This window comes from Phaenicophaeus curvirostris, chromosome 6 (genome assembly GCF_032191515.1).
Source record: "Phaenicophaeus curvirostris isolate KB17595 chromosome 6, BPBGC_Pcur_1.0, whole genome shotgun sequence".
Classification (NCBI taxonomy): domain Eukaryota; kingdom Metazoa; phylum Chordata; class Aves; order Cuculiformes; family Cuculidae; genus Phaenicophaeus; species Phaenicophaeus curvirostris.
In genome coordinates, this window is record NC_091397.1 from 58,347 (window position 1) to 77,257 (window position 18,911).

Genomic DNA, 18,911 nt, shown 5'->3' on the forward strand with positions numbered 1-18,911 from the left:
CTGCCAGCATGTCCACCTCTCTTTTGTTCCCTTATGAGCTGCTGCTCCATTCTTCCTTCTTTCTACCCTTCCCAGAACTGCTACTACATCCTCTTCTGTACACAGGTCTAGTGTTGCCAGCAGCACTACAGCTCCTCAGACAAGCTGTCTAGGAACAGCTCTGCTCAAGACATTCTGAGAGGCTTACTAACTTACCTTCTGGTTCCAGGAACATGATGGCACATGAACTTGTGTGCACTGATCTCCAACAGTGGTGATCTATACTTGGAGCAGTGGCATTTAAAAAACATACATTTAGGAAACATACATTTAGGAATCCTCAGCAAAACATCAGAACCACAGCTCTACAAATGGACATTTTCTTTGGATTAGCAGACTACTCCTCCTCCACCACGACCTTCCTCCTGCCAGCAGCAAGACATTACTGTCCCCTCAGTGATGTGAGATCCCGGCAAAGGTCCAAGAGCTTGGTCTGGATCCCTCCTAAAGGGACCTAACCAGTGAATCACAGAATCACAGAATAACCAGGTTGGAAGAGACCCACCGGATCACCGAGTCCAACCGTTCCCATCAAACACTAAACCATATCACTCAGCACCTCATCCACCCGTGCCTTAAACACCTCCAGGGAAGGTGACTCAACCACCTCCCTGGGCAGCCTGTTCCAGTGCCCAATGACCCTTTCTGTAAAGAATTTTTTCCTAACGTCTAGCCTAAACCTCCCCTGGCGGAGTTTGAGGCCATTCCCTCTTGTCCTGTCCCCTGTCACTTGGAAGAAGAGGCCAGCTCCCTCCTCTCTACAACCTCCTTTCAGGTAGTTGTAGAGAGCAATGAGGTCAACACCTTAATCACTCACAGCTGTGCTGCTATCACAAGGATGTCTAGTATGGGAAGATGTCACTTCAGAGATCACAGAATCACAGAATAACTAGGCTGGAAAAAACCTCCAGGATCATCAACCTATCAACCTATCAACCATTCCTATCAACCACTAAACCATGTCCCTCAGCACCTCATCCACTCATCTTTTAAACACCTCCAGGGAAGGTGACTCAACCACCTCCCTGGGCAGCCTGTTCCAGTGCCCAATGACCCTTTCTGTGAAAAAATTTTTTCTGATGTTCAGCCTGAACCTCCCTTGGCGTTCATTCCCAAATGCCTGGTCCTTGGATTATCTAACCCATCAGTGCCAGTTTCATCCTTTCAGTCACCAGATGATACAGACAGTAAAAACTAAGCTTAGGGAAGAAAACCAAAATGGAACTGGTTGGTGTTTTATAGCCACTATACAGATCATCTAGGGGGATTTTGACTGGATGATCTTTAATGTCCCTTCCAAACCAAACCATTCTATGCTTCTATAAAGTCTCCTTGGCTGAAGACACACAGCCAGAATCACTGCGCTCAGTTCATTCATCAGTACCACCACAAAGACAAAACTCAACAGAGGGGAACTTCACAGAGACCTGACCACCATTCTGAATCAAATAACCTCGTCCGAAAACCAGTCAATGCTTCATCTGCTTACCCTCTAACTGTGAGACACAACTTCAACACCCATCTGCGACTTACCCTCAGCAAAATGAATTTGAATCAGCAGTCATGTTACAAAAAAAAAAAGCTTTCCCCAAAAAGTACTGTTTTTCACTTACAGTTTCTCCTTGAGAAAAAGAAAAGGAAAAAAGGATATGTGACTGAAGATTGGTCATGGAAGTGACAAATGACAGCAGAGGTCCCAGCTACAACAGCAGCACAAATGGCAGGAGAGCTCACACAGAATGAAGGAGGCTAACAGGAATGCTGGAGCAGCAGAACTACAGCTTTTTCTCTCTCTTAGCTCTTCAAGATATAGCAAATATCGTGTTAAGCTGAAGTAAATGGGTGAAATGCTGGAAATCCATCAAATCCTTCAGAAAGCTACCTCTGGTTTATACTGCCACATTCATTCTGTTTCCATTAGCATTAAACCCTTAAAAAGTCAAATCGGAAACTTAGCATCTGTTTGCTATCCCCAAGACAGATCTCCATAAATTGCTGATGCCAAGTTTTCATCAGTGAACTCTCGACCAGCACACAACACCTCCATGGAAGTTGTACTTAGGATTTCAGACAAATTAACTTATTGGCGAACAGTCTATTGCTGACTGAATCAAGGAAATCTGGCTGCCGATCCTGTGTTAAGAGCTTACTCTGCATATTGCAGGGATGGATTTCTTTGTACCTCAACAGAGCATAAAAACCTCAGGCATAAGCCACCAGAAAGATTAAAATCTGTGTTTCTGTCTGCATATGGAGTAAACGTTTCAGAGTTTGACAAAAACGGTTTAGGAAGCAAAAAAGAACAGTGGAAGATAAAGTAGCCTGGAGACTATACATCGGGAGACAAAAAGAACCATGACCACTTGAACAAACGTTCAAGTTTGACCATTAGAAATGAAACAGAGAGTGTTTGTATCAGAACTGGAATACAAAGGCATCACTCGCCCAGAAGAGCAGCAAACAGATATGTCAGCATTTGTTCAAGAAAAAAAATAGAGCGAGGTAACTTGTGATAGGTAACAAATGACAGAAAAGAACTTAAAAACGGGCAAGCCAAAGCAGGGAAATCAGTGACTCCATAGAATGTGCAAAATGTAGGAGCACTAAAAGCAACTACCCAATATTTACTGAGTGCAAAATTGCACCAACACATGAAAAACACCTGCAGACAGCGCTATAAAAGCTTCAACAACAAAAAACCTCCCAAAAAGTTGAACACATGTTACAGAGGAATAAAATGGAGAATAGCAAGCACACTAATCTACAAAATCCATTATAGCAGCTTATGTGGCAGTTGTACGCTGTCCCCTCTTGGGAACAACTAGAAGGTGGACACTGACTGGTAACAGAAATACCTTGGTACACTGGAGAATTCTTTCTCTACAGTGACTGAGAGGGATGAATTTTTTACTGAAGGAAACAGGCTAAAGAGCCTGGAAGACATATTTAAAATATAGGCTGCTCTACAGAAGGATATGAGGTGTTTGTGTTCTACTTATCTCACAACGCAAAAAGCAGAACACATAAAACTATGCCACAAGACCATAAATTCTAACCTGATCAATGGAAGGATGTCACACACACCATCCAAAGCACAACAAACCACATTGAACCCGTAAAACTTGTCACAGAACACAGGCTTACAACTTGCAAGTTTTTAAGGCAGAAGGCTTCATTGTCGAGTTCTATTTCCTGTGCCATACAGGCTCTCATCATTCCTCAAACAGGACAGCTCTTTCTAAAGGACATTCAGTGTTGGCTTAAAGACTTGACATAATGGAAAATCTATTACATCTCTGATATCTTGCTCTAGAGGTCATAGATGTGCACATTAACCAGTCCAATGATTTTTTTTTTTAACTACCAGCTGTTGGAACAATGGTCTTTAAACAAAAAAACAACACAACCAAAAAAAACCCCAAATCCTCCAAAACAGGGAAGAGCCTAGAGTTGCTTTATTACGTACAGATCCCAGGAATAGCCAGCCACATCAATATATGCGAATTTTAAAAGACGTCAGACCTTTCTGTGTCTTAATATAAATTGATCTCCAGTGATTGGAATCCAGATGGAACTGTTACACGTTGGGCAAGATGACCTCCCACCATGGCCTCTTCCAACCTCAACAATCTGTGATCCTGTTGCTGGTCACTGTTAGCAAGGATGCTGATCCACACCAGCCTCATAATTTCTGTTGTCTGCACATGGGAGAGGGTGGGCAAGTATGCAAGATTTAACCACACTCTCATTCAATACTTAAGCTGGTTTCTGGTGGGTTAAGAACACACATGACCTTTGCCTGTTTGTCTCAAGGCTGAAGAACGTTTTGCCCAGTAGCCATTGATTCAGTCCTAGCTAGCTCAAAGCAGGGTGGTTTGCTAAGGCTGCAGGCACACCTCTGGCAGTGAGTAACTATCCAGGCAACAAGCCAACCAGTAATGCAGGAACACGTTAGCATGGTCCATTGGCATGGTCCAGTGACAGCACATGTAAGAACCCCCAGATCAGCCCACAGGAGACAACCTGGGGACAACTAGGGCCAAGTTTGGGGTGCCCAAAAGGAGACGGTCCACGTAAAGCCCTCCAGCTCCAAGATGACCCTCAAAGATCATTACACATGTTAAAGGAAGGACAGTAAGACAACCAGAAGCTATGACCCAGCCCTCCCAATATACAACCATGTACTAATTGAAGGATACATTCATTGCCAGACTGATCTCCTCACACAAGAAAAACAGTCAGCTATTTGGCTTTATTTATTTTGTGAATTTTATGGTTGATGATTAAAGATGAGAAAATCCTTAATAAAATCCCCTCAATAAATTGTTTTGTTTAAATTGAAACTGCAATAAATTCTGTTTTGCCTTCATATTTCTATTTCAAATGGTTTGTGCAGACATTTTCCCTGAAGAGCTTTAAACATCTTATCAAAGCCACTGTAGCGCCCGATGGAGCCCAGCACTGGGCCCCAGGGGTACTAAGCTGGCTGCAGCAGTAAGTCTGGGTCTGTATCACAACATGCTCTTCAGAACCCACGAGGACAGAATTTCAAAAATGAAATCTTATTTCTCCACCTTGATTTGGATGAATTCTGCTTCTCTGACAATTACATCCTCTTTCTGATTTCAAGCCTAACATTTATTCAGTCACCTTTTCCCCCTTATTCTTGTGCTGGCATTGTCCTTCAGCCTAAACATCACTACTTTTCTTCCCCTCCACCACAAAGGCAGACAGTCCCAGTGCCTCCCAGTTTTTGTGTGCTTGCGTATTCAAGCTGAGTGACATTCACAGAGAGAATCTTCCTCTCCCTAGATTGTTCCTGAAGCTCTTTTTTCTCATCATCATTCTAGTTGGAACTGTTCATTTTGAGCACCAATGACACTGAATTCCAGCTTTAACAATCAGTTGTGATGTCAGTAGAGTTTCTGCAGTGGCACTAGGACTATGTCCAGTTACTGACATATCCTAAGACTTATTCTTTCAGTTGCATCACATTAAGTATAAGATTGTTATTATCAAATCATAAACCTCACCTTTAATGATATTTCCAATCAATGAGCAGCTTTTCTATGGCAGAAACGCCTCCAGTTAACCCCAGCCAGCACCAGGACCAACGTGACAATCACAGACAAGCAAGTGTGCTGCCCTTGTGCTGCAGACCACAAAGTGCAGAAGGGAATTCACAACAGCTAAAAAGTGTCAGAGCTGACATTGCTCCCAGTCACCCTAAATTTGCTTTAGTCATCTCCACCTCCTTCTCCACAGCATCCCATGAAGAAAAAGTAAAATGTATTTTGTGGGATGAGTCATGAATCGCTGTCTTTCAGCCAGGTGACACCTGATTCAAGCCCTGGGATGACAACTATCTCAGTCTTAAAACGATGTTTACGTCCACAAGTGATTGGCTTCCTCAGGCTTAGACAATGAGAAATCAGTGCTTTTCAGGGCATGATTTACCTATATTCTTTTAAATATCTTCTATGTGAGCGGAGCTGTGCCCTCAACTCTGCTACCCACACTGACTAAACCTCTCGCCTATAAAGGCAGCCCAGAGTAACTTGCATGCATATAAATAAACACAACGGAGATGTCTATACATAGCCAAATAAATCCCACTCCCGAAGTCCACCATAGCCCTGGCTGTCCAGATTTTCAGTCACACATTCTTCTGCAATGACATCAACCCGCTTGGAGTTGAGCCACAGTTTCTGTTTCCCTCAGGCCACGGAGCTTGCTATATCTGTACCCCTGGCCACACTGCAGCCTGCCTGACTCCCTCCTAAAACTTCCTTTCTGGAATTCTGAACAAATATGTGGGTGAGTCTTCTGTAAGGTCAGTGCAAGGACTCTTGTGGCACACAGCAAAGGCTGCTGCGCAGTGGAGAGATTCTGAGAACTTCATGGCAGGTGTGGCCCAAGGATGCAAGACTGACAGAAGAGGAGGAGAGAACACGAGTACCCAACAGCCAGAAAAAAGACAAGGCAGGATAGGATGAAGGGGAATGGTTTTGAGCTGAAAGAGAGGAGATAGAGATGAGATCTTAGGAAGAAATGTTTTCCTGTGAGGGTGGGGATGCTGTGGCCCAGGTTGCCCTCCCTCCCCCCAAGAAGTGGTGGCTGTCCCCTCCCTGGAGGTGTTCAAGTCCAGGCTTGACAGGGCTTTGAGCCCCCTGATCCAGTGGGAGGTATTCCTGCCTGCGGTAGGGGGTTGAAACTGGATGGGCTTTGAGGTCCCTTCCAGCACAAACTATTCCATGATTCTAGGACTCTAGGATCCAGACTGAAAAAGCTGGCAGCAGAGCAGGGTCACTAGTGGTGGTAAAGGGAGCTGGCCAGTGGTGAAGGCCATTTCCTCCCCATCAACCATTCTCACAGCCCCTAGGTCTCCATGCATTTGGAGCGTTCCCACAGCTCTTATCTGTTTCAGCAGTGCTGCTCTTCACAGAAGATCCAAGCAGGATCGACAGGCCTGGCATACTTTATGCACTGTCCTCAATCAAAAGTATTTGAAACTTTTCCCCATAAAATTTCTCCAGTATAATTCATCTGCAGACACAAAAACTGTCCTGAACAACTCTAAGCCATAGACCTGTGGTCCCCAAAGACTGGTTCTAGCTACAACTCAGTCGCTGTGACCAATAATAACTGCAATTACAACTGATAATTCCAAGCAGCCCTGCATATTCCCTATGGATTATCACATATCTCAGACATTAAATTTTTCCCAGGATTACAATTCCAGTTTGGGAACCACTGTTTTAAAGCAGATATTTCAAAATCACAAGAGCTTTGCTGAGATGTGAAAACAGACAACTTTTATTGCCGATCCCAATGCTCCAGCTACACCAAAATGAAAACACTTTGCATCAGAACAATCCACATTTACTGAGTTTCAGCTCTATTTTGGCAGGTCTGGAATTTCACAGCTGCTCCATTCTCTGACTGGACATGGATTTGAAAAGCACCTGTCTGATCATTCTTCAGATGATCACCAGCTGAGCAACTGATATTTAAAACATGTTTCCTGAGCCCTACAGGGAAACAGTATTTTCTGCCCCCAGTTTCTGCAGGCTGCTGTGCCTCCCACAGTCTTCCCCATGCCTGGCCCTGGATATCTCCATCGTACAGCTCAGCGCTGAGGCCTTATGCACTGGGCAGCTCCCCAGTTGGAGAGTTTGCCATGAAACAAACGTCTTCCCGCAGATTTATGAACACAAGCCTAAGTCTCCAATTACTTTTAAATGCAACCAAGGTCCCAGGTGGTTTGAAATACTTGTTTTCTATTACATGAGGAAGCTGAGACGAATTATTCCCTTTTAGAGTCCAATCTAGTGCATACAACTCCTCTTGATTACAAACTTATGCTTTAAATCATCCATGCTTTGGTTTCCAACCTATAACATGGGTAACTTAATGGAGCTTAAGTTCTTCCTTTTTTTTTCTTTCCTGTTTCATACATATCAATTGGAAAAACATCAGAGGTAAAACCTTCCATGTCCTATCAGGTACCTGTGCAGTGACAAACAGAACAGAATCCTGATCTCAGTTAGGCTAATACCATTGCTGCAGTACAGACAAGAGCGATGGCCTTACTTCACAGCAGACACAGCTACAGAACTACTCGTGCTACAGGATCTACTGTACGAGTGAGGATGGCTATTCAGTACAGTCACAAGAATTTAAATAAGACATGGAAAGAAATCTTTCACAATGAGAGTGGCCACACTATAGAACAGATTGCCCAAAACAGCTGTGAAACCTCCATCCTTAAAGACTTTAAATACCCAGTCAGACCTTGACAACCCTGTTTTCAGCAGGAGGTTGGCCTGGATGACTTCCACAGCTTCCTCCTACCTAAACTTTTCCATGATTCAGGTGAGTAGACCCATAAAAATTAGGAAAAGACCATTTCAGGAGGATATGAATGGCAAAATGACTTGCAGAAAATGTCACTCCTTCTTTTTTTACCCAAACTATCCTTTTACAGACCACATAAAGGCATAAATTCTTGCAGGAACTGTAACCATTTTTCCATAAGTAACTCCTCGCATTATACGATCTGTTATTCCATAAATTCAGCTTTTGACTGAATTCTGACAGAATTTAACACATCTCTTCTGCACACCCCTCTAATCTTTTACTTTTTTAGTCATTCTAATACAAAGTTCCAAACCAGCATTTATTAATCCTAAAGTGATTATTCCCCTTATTAAAGGCTTTCAGAAGTTAGAGCTGGTAACATCCACAGAATTTTCTTCCCCATGTTTCCATGCATGCTTCTCCATAGCTGCTTGTTCTTAGGAGCTTTGTCTGCCCTGTTTCAGAGTACCCTATTAACAGATCACCCCACCATTTAACACAAGGGTTATTTTTTTCCCCCTAACTCAATCTACACAATTTTCATGACGTACCTTCATTGGCCTCTTCAGCGCTTCCTGAATATCCACACGCTTCCGCATAATGGTCTGGTCTAGTTTGCGTTCAAAGGCCAACAGGTCCATGTAGGCCTGGGACTCAGGAACCAGCTCCCGGATCTAAGAAGGAAGCAAGGAATATCCAAGCACTGGACACAAGGATCTGCTATGTTCCAGATCAGCAACACTGACACCTTCTCTGCCCCTAGAGAGACATTCTAAGTAGCTATCCCTAAGACAGCCGTTCACAGTTGGTGGGGCAGTCTCAGGCATGAACAAGAATATGACTGAAAAGCTGGAGCACAGACTGGGGCAAATGAACACTGGAACACTCTGGCTGGCTCCCCAAAGATTGAATCACGGCTATCTTTTTCCGAGTGAGGCTTTGCCTGGGAGCTGCTGTTCTCAACAACACAAAGTACTATAAATTTGTCCTGTTTAAACTAAAGAAGTGCTGAAAGTACAGGGTGAGGGTTTGCACCAATTTTTTAAAACCAAGTGCTACCCATCTGCAATGAAAACTGACATTTAGGAAGTCAACTTCTGTCAACACACAAAATTGAAATTGACCTTCCCATCAAAGTTTCAACACAACCAGTGATGAGATGGCAACCTATGATCCTGCCAGTTTTTATTGGTGTTTCAATACATCAGCTATGCTACATTAGCTCTATCAACCATCTGCCTTTTTATTTTCCCTTTTCCAGAGAGTCAGCAGAGGAGGTGATATGAGTACGGTAGGAGGAGGACCTAATGAACGAAGCTTAGAAATGGTCAGGTAAACCCTTACATGGAAAAGGTGGTTCTTATCTGGGAATAACTCATGAAGGTGAACCATAAAAGAAAGGAACTCTAAGTAATTACAATAAATCTACTGGACTACCTCATCTACTTCTCTGATACTCACTCTAGCTCTCACAGAACTAAAATATAACTAGTAGAATGCTTCTGTTCCACAAGAATTAAAAGCTAGTTGGTTTTCTCGTTTTGCTTCAGATTCAGAACTCTATAGATTTAATTTGGTGTAAGACAGGAGCACCTGTGTGAAAGATACCAGGCATACAGCTCTTTTCTATGCTCTGCAAGGACAGCATTGTCTCTCTGACAGTATAGGAAAGTTGTGCCCCTTAGTACCTACAACAGCCTGAGGCACGAAGCTCCAAAACTGCAACAGGCCGTGTGTGAAGTACCATCTCCTTCTGCTCACATTGGACCTGCCATCTGTCAGCCTCACTGGATGTCATCTTCTTGCACAGCTGTAGCGGCAGTGGGCACATTCCCTGTGCACTGTCTCCATACTGCTTGTATGTTTCACGGATTTTGTCATCCCTTTCCTAATATTTTTCTTTTCCATCCTGAAGAGGAACTATCCTTCTCTCTGCCTTTAGACTGGTCGAGACTATCAAATAAATGACTCTTTCAATCTTATTTGTTTGTTTTGAGATGCTAGAGCAACCTGCTCAATTCACAGCAGGACTGAGGCTCTGGAGAAGTGGAAACCGTGGAGCAAAACCTGTGTTCAGCTGTTGCAGAACCATTGTACTTTTAACTGCTTGTATTCTTTCACAAAGGCTCCTCATCCAGAGAATACTAAAAGAACGTGAACCCTTTTATGAGCGAAGCACGAAGAGCAAGCATTGCCCTGGAAACACCAGGGAGCTGCCAGACAGCTCACAGAATGAAGACAGCCAGGCAATGCTTCCCCAGTAAATACAAATCTTCGGACCAAACAAAGCCCCCCCGATGTTTTTACCCTGTCCCACACAGAAGAAAAGATTCCTCAGTTCCTTCCACACAGAGAAAATTAATCATGTTGCGCTGCAGTCAATTAAAAATTCCAGACACAGAACACAGCTTCAGTCTTTTAACTCCAAGTTCCTGCACAGTCAGTTTGTGAATCCCAAGGCACACGATGAAGCCAGGAGCTGGGCTGCCCAGCCCTCATGATAACAGCTGTTCTGCAGCTGTGAGACTACCTTTCTGGGTGGTTTGCAGGGCACTGGGCCCCGGATCTGATGACATTTTCAATGTGTTTGTAGAGACAGCAGTAATCTTCAACAATATTCCTGTTCCACACTTTGACATCTTTTACTACGCGGAAGTGAAAAGGTGTTTCGTATTCCGTTCCTCAAACACAACTGGACATTAAACATTTTAAGATGTTAAGAACAAGTAAACACTTAAAAATCAGATAACCCTGCATGTAATTCCTTTAACTGCAAATGACTGTGGGTCGGGAGAGGATCTGGGAGAAGAATTCCACTTGCTGGTGTTTGTATCTTCTCCAGACACGTGTTATGGTCCCAGCAAAGATGGGATACTGGGCTAGTGCAAAGCTCCACTCAAGCCAGTTTGTGTGAAAATTCACGTTTCAAAATTGTTAAAATTAATACGAACAGATTATTACTAAATTATGCACTTTTATCCTTGATTTCCGTGGAATTTTCTATTGATGGTGACAAAAGAATGGAAAAATTATAAGTGGGGCCACTGAGGAGGCTGTGCAGGGAACAGCACAATGGGAGAAGCCCTCACAATCCCCTTGCAAAAGCAGCAAAACGTGGAAGCTGCACCAGAGCTGGAGTAAACCAATCTGCATGGCTCAAGAAACAGGGAAAGTCTGAGACCAGTGAAAAGCTGCAACACTGCAGTCCCTGGGATACATGTGATAATATCACAGGACATCTTCTATGAGTGGCACAGCACGACAGCTCGGCAGGCAGTGACAAGAGCCCATGTGCCAGGGAAGGCTTGATCCTAACACTGAGAGCTCCACTCCCGGGGTTGGGAGAAGACAAGGTGCCAATTTGGTTGTAGTGCCATACAAGCAGACAATCTAAAGTCTGACCCTGTTGTGAGAACCTGTGGTCAAGATCAAATACCTGCTCTTTTTTCCAAAGCCTGCCATAAGAGGGCTGCCACTGTCCAGCCCTGTCAGTGCCCCTGCTAGAGGCTGATACGTAAGTGTGCAGACCATAAAGAACGGACAGAATACTGATAGGAAATGACAGGAAATGCAGTGCCAGTGACAGAAAAGCTGAGCTTAAGATGAAGAGAGATTTTTTTCTTGAGTTGCACTCATTGCCACTGACACATCCAAGATCAGAAACATGAGGAGAAACAGACAGGAGGCTGCCCACTTCTGCAAGGAACAAAATCATCTCCCACGCTCCCAGCACTACACAGGCTACAAAATGCAGGTCCCCAATGTCCTCCTGTTGCAAACAGGCCAACTCTTCATTACCCTCTCTTGAAAAAAAAAATAGTAATAATTTCTGCCACTTCTGCCATAAGAAGATGTAGGATCTGGGAAATGCACTTTAGGCACAGACACATTTCTAAAGGGAGCTGTTTGGATTTTAATTGACATCCCTAGTGAAGCACAGACACCAGCAAACCTAAGAACTAGGTCTCCATCAGCATCTTGGACTCCAGCATGACTGTATGTAGAAAACCTTTCACCAGCAGGATCACCCTCTCCCCTTCTCATGGTTGGACAAACCCAGCTCTTTGCAGCTTCTCTTGGCAGCAGGCAGGCGCTCCAGCCTCCAGGCATCCTTGTGGTCCTCTGCAGGCCTCACTCCAGGATGTCTCAACTTCCTGGTCCTGTGCCCAGACATCCAGATGGAGTTTCTCAGGTGTGGCACAGCAAGAAACAGCCTCTTCCTTTGACTTGTCAGCACCACTTGTGCTCACACAGGAGAATGAAGTAGAGAGGCTGAAGAGCTGTACAAATCCTATCAGCACTGATAGGAATTTGAGGCCCAGTGAGAAGAACAGCAGCCAACACTAAAAGAGAAGCAGGTCACAGAAGGAGAAGCAGTTTGCTGTTTCCAAGCTGCACTCCACTCAGGAAGCTCAATGGAGAAAAGCAGAGACACACAGCTATGCAGTCAGAACGGTTTCCATCTGCACTCCTTGTCTCAGGATGGGCAGGCAAGGAAGCTGAAGGAACGGAATGGTGAATCACAGTCATGGTGCCTGGGAAACAATGCAATGACTCAGAACTAAGAGAAAGTAGGACATTGACCAGAAGTGATGAGGAGGTGAGGCCTGGAGAAAGAAGAAGCGCAACCTGATGTGCAGACATGTTTCTCCTCGGACAGCTTGTAGACCAGGGTGGACACTGAGGCACAACTGCTAGACCAGGGTTACAACAGCCCTATCGGCTCCAGAGATCCAGATCCCCAGCTATAAATGAAGGTGCCTGACAGCTTTTCTAAAACTAAATGAGGGTTTCTGTGGCCTGAGAAAAAGGAAACATGGGAACGAACACCCTGGAGGTCTTCAAGGCCAGGTTGGAAGAGGCTCTGAGCAACCCGATCCAGTGGAATGTGTCCTGCCTGCAGCGGGGGTTGGAACTGTATGATCTTTAAGGTCCCTTCTAATCCAAACCATTCCGTGATTCTATGATCTAGAGGTAAGGAAAATGAGATGGGACCCAGCCTGCTATACAGAAATTGAGTTAATGCTGAATACACTATAAAAAAAACGCTAAGCCTTGTTACATTGCAGCACATCAGCCTCGGCTTATTGAAGTCTCTTTTCAATAGTTACATTTCGGATAAAAGGTACACAGTAGATACAACTGACATGCATTGAGTAAAGCACTTGGCATGCAGTCGTAAAGGGAACTGCTGCTTCAGACTGAAAAATGGAGATGAGAACAAGAATAAGATGTGGTAGAAACTGGCATAGAAAGAATGAAGCAGGAAGCACCTCACAAACCATTTCTGAACCTGATTTTATTCAGATATTTCCATTAATAGCTCCAGCACAAAAGGGAGAAGTGCGCTACCAAAACTTAATAATGACAGATTGGAGTGTCACTGTCAGTACAAGGCAGAAGACAGCATGGAGAACATACAGAAACTGAGAACTGTGTAATAGCAACAGAGTAAAATACAGCATTACAAAGCACAGGTTTGTGTTCCTCAGAGCCTATACCCGTAATTCCTGCTCTATTATGGGAATCTATCAGTTGCAAACAACAGAAACTAAAAATACTTGTAAATATTAATCGGTCACAGAATGACCATATGCTGCATCAATGCGGTAAAGCCAGAAAAAGCAAGCCACGATCCCAGTCTGCACCTCCAGCTGTTTCCAGGAGAGAGAAAAGTGCATCAGTGGCACTCAGGAACTGGTGGTTCTGGTAAGCTGTAACGCTATGCACAGTTCTGGACTCCTGAGAGACGGATCTGAAGCAGTTCACAAGCAGTGGATTTAACCCAGAGCAGACAGAAGGAAGGCTGTGAGAGTCAGGACTGCGGGAGCCCCTCTCACTTGGGAAACCAAAGCACTGGCCTTGCTGAGCCTAGGAAAAGGGAAAAATGATCTTCTCCATCTGGGGCATCGCAGGAGTCAAGAACCCAACCAGCCCTGAGGCAACAGTTACACTGTGGCTTCCGCTACAGAGGGAACCAGACTAGATGTGTCAGGAGGTCCACACAGTTCTATAATCCTATCTTCCTATGTGTAACAGTTTGTTAGGTTGAACTTTCTCATATGAAATTAATTCCTCCTGAAATAGCTGACCTGTAGCCACTGAGCCGCTCTACCCTGCTAGAAATACACTCCAGCAGTATCAGACAGGCTTGATCTGAGCGCCGAGAACCCAACAGCAGGTTACCTGTGCCAGCTGCCTGACTCACTATCGCAGCAAGGAACACTGCAAACCCAGCTCCTTTTCCACTGCTACATGAGACAGTTTCCAAGAGCAAAATGCATTTAATGTCTCCCTCTCTCCCCTTCACAGTTTCCAGGGAACACAAAAGGGAACAGATGCTGTCTTGCTGGAAAGCACTCCAGAAGCAGCTCTGGAAAGTTGGAAGTTTTACCCGTGTTTCATGTGCATTCCACAGCCACCAGTGTCCTCACTTGACAGGACACCGATACAGAATCACAGAATCACAGAATCACAGAATAACCAGGTTGGAAGAGACCCACCGGATCATCGAGTCCAACCGTTCCCATCAAACACTAAACCATATCCCTACACATGGCATTTTCCCATTCCATGAGCAGTGAGCGTAAAGAGATTCCAATACCCTGACCACAGCCTAATGGATCCTCAATTTGATGCACTGGATCATTGATACCAGCATTCCAGCTGCACCGATAAAGCCTCTGCTGCAGACAGAACTCCCACAACTGGTGCTGCCATATCACTCCATCAGTTACAATTGTTGGCTGACAGCAACAAGGACACTGAAACACAGGGATGCTTGGAGATGGCAAATAGCTACCATCTGTACAGCTTTCTGACACACTTGAACAAGGCTCTACCTACTAAAGAACTATCATGGATGTGATATAGAGGGGCACACGTCATCTGTTGCCAAAATGGTTCTGCTACCTCTGTTCTGAGATCTTTTTATCTTCTACAGGCAAAAGGCAAAAAGAGAAAAAGCCCTGAAAGGGACCTGTATTTGAAGTGATAACCCCACTGCACAGGATGCACAATTGTCCATGGAAACAGTTTGTGTGACACAGACAGCACCAACCACACAGCTTTCATCCTGAGAAAGCATGGACTCCCAGCAGAATGGGAATGGGGCTCTAACACAAACACCACAGAGGCTAGGAGCAGCTCAAAGCTCCAGATCTAATAATGTCAGTGTAGACCTTTTGAGACGGCACAAGACACCCAACAGCTCTCCTGCAAGAGGCAGTGCCTGCAGAGGGGGTGGGAATTCCAAGGAAAGAGGTGATAATATGAGATCAGGAGTCCCAAAGTGGGGTCAGCTCCTCTGCTGGCTGGCATTAGGTACCTGTGGAACATCACAAGGAGAATTTGGAGGCTGCCAGCTAGTTTAGGTTTACACGAGCAGTGAAGTAGACTCTGAAAGGACATGGAGGCCCAGAAAAGGCACCAGAAGCCAAAGGAACTGGGACAAGGATGTGATGAAGAAGGATGTGTTTTGAAGACTAAGGAAGCTTCCATTTTGGGACCAAGTAAGTTTTGGGGAAACAGTACTGATGAGGGCATGGGAAAGGAAGTATCTGGGAATAATGAAAGAGAAGGGGAGCAGAGAGAAATTCCTGTGTTTAAGAAGGAAGTAGAAAGTTGAAGCTTTGAGGATCAAGCATAGGCAGACACTTAAAGCTAGACACATCCCTAGGGTTAAGGGAATTAATAACTCTCTGGACAATGCAGGCCCCTTGAACTCTGCTGTTTACATTGGTTTGCTTCAGTTCTAACTGGACAGGGTTGTAAAACCTGGAACCTGGCAGCTCCACTGGGCTTTAGACCTGTGTGTAAGCCCGTCTCCTCCAGGCACAGCTCCCCTCCAGCCCAGCTTTTGGCCAGCCTCGAAAGCTGATCAGAACCATCCCTGAGCCCCAGCATCACGCCGTGCGCGTGGCAGCCCAGCACCACCGTCTATCCAGCGAGCGGCAGTGCCAGCTCGGCTCATCCAGCACACGAGGCCAATACGGGCCAGGCTGCGCTCCACGCTCCCAGACCCCGGCCCCAACCCCAGCCTTGCTCTCCAGACTTTCCCCCACCACCTACTTACTTTTTAATTAGATTTTTAAACAAAAAGTGAAAGTATTTTCTAAACCCCCTCTTGTTACACTGTGATGCTGAACGGATTGTGAAGGGAATAGGAAATGAAAGCGACTCACCCTCTGAGGGAGAATTTTGTCAGCCATCTTCCTCCTCTTGGCACTGTACATTTTTTAAAGAAAAAAACACGTTACCATGGTGACAGATCTAGGAGTAACGAGGCCACCTGCTAAATTATCCTGACATCTCCACATGCTGGTGCACAGCTGTGCCGGCATCGGCAAAAGGGGCTGCCCCTGCCTAGGACCCAGGACCCTTCCCCACAGCCGAGGAACAGCCAGCCAAGGACAGACCGGGTCTGTCTGGGATGCATCCTGGAAAGAAGTGGGCAAGTTCTCCAGTTGCAGCATCCTCTGAGGTGCAGGGTGGCGGCGTATGTGAGTGCATGTGCACGGGCTGGCTACGGATACAGAAGGAGCATGGAGGAGGGCGGCATGCATGTGTGGGAGTGCACGGGGTGTTTCTGTGCATATGCACACGTACGTGACCAGGTGTCTGCCACAGAATGGGAACCAGCTCACATGGATGACACCATTCACTCCTTCATGCCCCAAACTGAGTGCTGATGAGAACACACACATCTGTATTTCATATGATGTATGGAAACACATACATCTACACACCCCTCCCTACGCCTGTGTGCTTGTTTGATTGCACTGCATTTGCACTAGTGACATACAAAGGTGAGTGAGCTGATATTTCCATGTGTGTTTGTCTTTAGGAACACACATGCAGGAAGATCTGTGTGCGCCTGCAGTGTCCATATCCACACATTTATGTATCTGTGCTTTTTAAAAGCACACTCATATCTGTGTCCATACACACAGATGTGCACGTGCCTAAGAAACAGTGTTGACAGGAAGATTGCCAAATATGCTGTCTTCCAAATTTCTCAGATCCTAAGAACCCTCTGTGCCCACCAAACCTTCGCCTTGCTTTCTCTAACATGGCCAAAAGGGAATTTGGGCCTCACTCTTCACCTCCTTTATCCTAAGTGGGAGATGAATTGCTCCAGTGGGGGCAGACAAACAGAGAAAGCAAGCTGCCTGCTGCTGCTCTGCTGTGTCACCAAGATGCCCTTCCTTGCTGTTTTCACACGGGAACTCTACAATCAACCACAGCCACACAAAGGGGGTTTCCACACACACCAGCGTGGCACATTCCCTTCCTACCTCTGCTGATAATCCTGGCCTAATACACCAGATTCCTCAATTCTTCCCCATCCCCACAGAGGCCAAGCTGAGGAACCCTTTGTGCCTGGAGATGCAAACCACATCCCCCCTCGGGGCAGAAAATTCATCCATGCATTTACACCCAGCTTCCCAGGTAGACAAAGTCCCCTTTTTAAAAGCATGGAAATAACAGAACTGGAATGTTGCAAGGACTGAACCTCCAATGCCTTCCACTGCTCACAAAATCAAATCTGCACTGAAATACTGCACAGAATCTGCGAGAAATGCTGGAGCGAGCCCACTCCTCCCACCAAGAAATGGTATTTGCATGCACCTCCAACAACTCCAAAGGCTTGCCATTAAAAAGCAAGGAATGAACAAGCAAAAAAAACCCAACAACTTGGGTCACAACCCACTCGCCAGGAGTCCATCCCAGAAATGAGATTCTGGTCTCCCCCAAACCAGCCAAGAAGGACGATCACACCTCCTTGGCACATTTGTGCCTTAAAACACAGGATTCGGTTACTCCCAGAACTGATCCAAGGCCCCAGAAGTTTGCCTGAGAAAGCAGAAAAATGTCTGTGGGAAACAACAGGGAGGTAGAAGTGAATGGTGGGGAAAGCATTCACCACGTGGTCCAGAGGGACAGCATGGCAGAGGAAAAAGAGACATTGTCCCCAGTCCCTGGGAGGCACTAGTGTGAACTGGGCTTACGGCAGCAGCGGTTCCAAGCACTGAAGTCAAGAGCTGGAGAAGGTGAAATGCTTCCTTCTGCTGGCCAGGCCATCAGCTTCCAGAAAACATTCTTTACTGATCCCTGGAAGCCAGTTAGTGACTAAGGTTTCCCCTGATGACCTGGCAGGGGCCATTTCCATTCAGTCTCCCAGCATCTCTCCCAGGAGGGGCTATGAAATATGCACTTTGGCTAGTGCCAGGCAAGACACACACACATCTCTCTTGCTCATGCACCGCACTCACACACATCCCTTCTGCATTCAATCTTATTCCATCATACAGATTGGTACTCTCAAAACAGGCATCCTTTCCAGATGCATATCCCAAATAAAAGCATTCCCAAGCCTAGTTTGCTGATCCTAGGCACAAAACCTGGGCAGAGCAGAGGTCCTGAAGCACTAAGCTGAGGGAGTCTCATTCTGCCTATGACTCAATGCCATGGCACCACCAGAACCCTGAATTTCCGCACGTATCCATCATGATCCTACAGAAGACCAAGATGACTGTACTCTGTATTTTCCCAGAGCTGGATCAAGGCTGCTGAGCTCTAATAAACTGCAAGAAGTAGTAAGTGAACTCGTACTTAGCAGCACCCAGCACCATACAAAGTGGAGGGGTGTTACAGAGAAACCTCCTTGAAAAATTCTCTCCAATTCCATAAAATTATTCCCTACATTTCTCTTTCCATTTTATTCATAGGAATGCTTGCAACAATTCAAATTTTATCACTACTCTCCTGAGTGACCACAGCACAAATATTCACATGACCAACCAAAATTTGTTCCACTTGTCTCATTTCCAAACTCTTTCATTATCCAGTCAGGATCAGAGCCGCTGTTCAGAGAGATTACAAGCAAACGGTAATTGCGCTGCATTAGCAGAGAACTGCTCATTCACTTTAAAGGCTAAACGTAGCAGCGAGATTTACAGCCTGATAAACCTGCATGGTAGAAGCAATCTAACTGCCAAGCCAGACATTAG

At 45.4% G+C, this 18,911-nt stretch overlaps 1 protein-coding gene across 5 annotated transcripts in view; it reads right to left on the reverse strand.

The window, feature by feature from the left end:
* SMARCD3 (SWI/SNF related BAF chromatin remodeling complex subunit D3) overlaps nucleotides 1-18,911 on the reverse strand; it is a 69,699-nt gene that overhangs the window by 17,139 nt on the left and 33,649 nt on the right. For all 5 annotated transcript variants that reach the window (XM_069859099.1, XM_069859096.1, XM_069859095.1 and 2 more), the window contains exons 3-4: nucleotides 16,083-16,125; nucleotides 8,451-8,573 (exon numbers count right to left, since the gene is read on the reverse strand). In XM_069859099.1, the coding sequence (XP_069715200.1) occupies nucleotides 8,451-8,573; nucleotides 16,083-16,125 (166 nt within the window). The remainder of the gene's footprint in view (nucleotides 1-8,450; nucleotides 8,574-16,082; nucleotides 16,126-18,911) is intronic.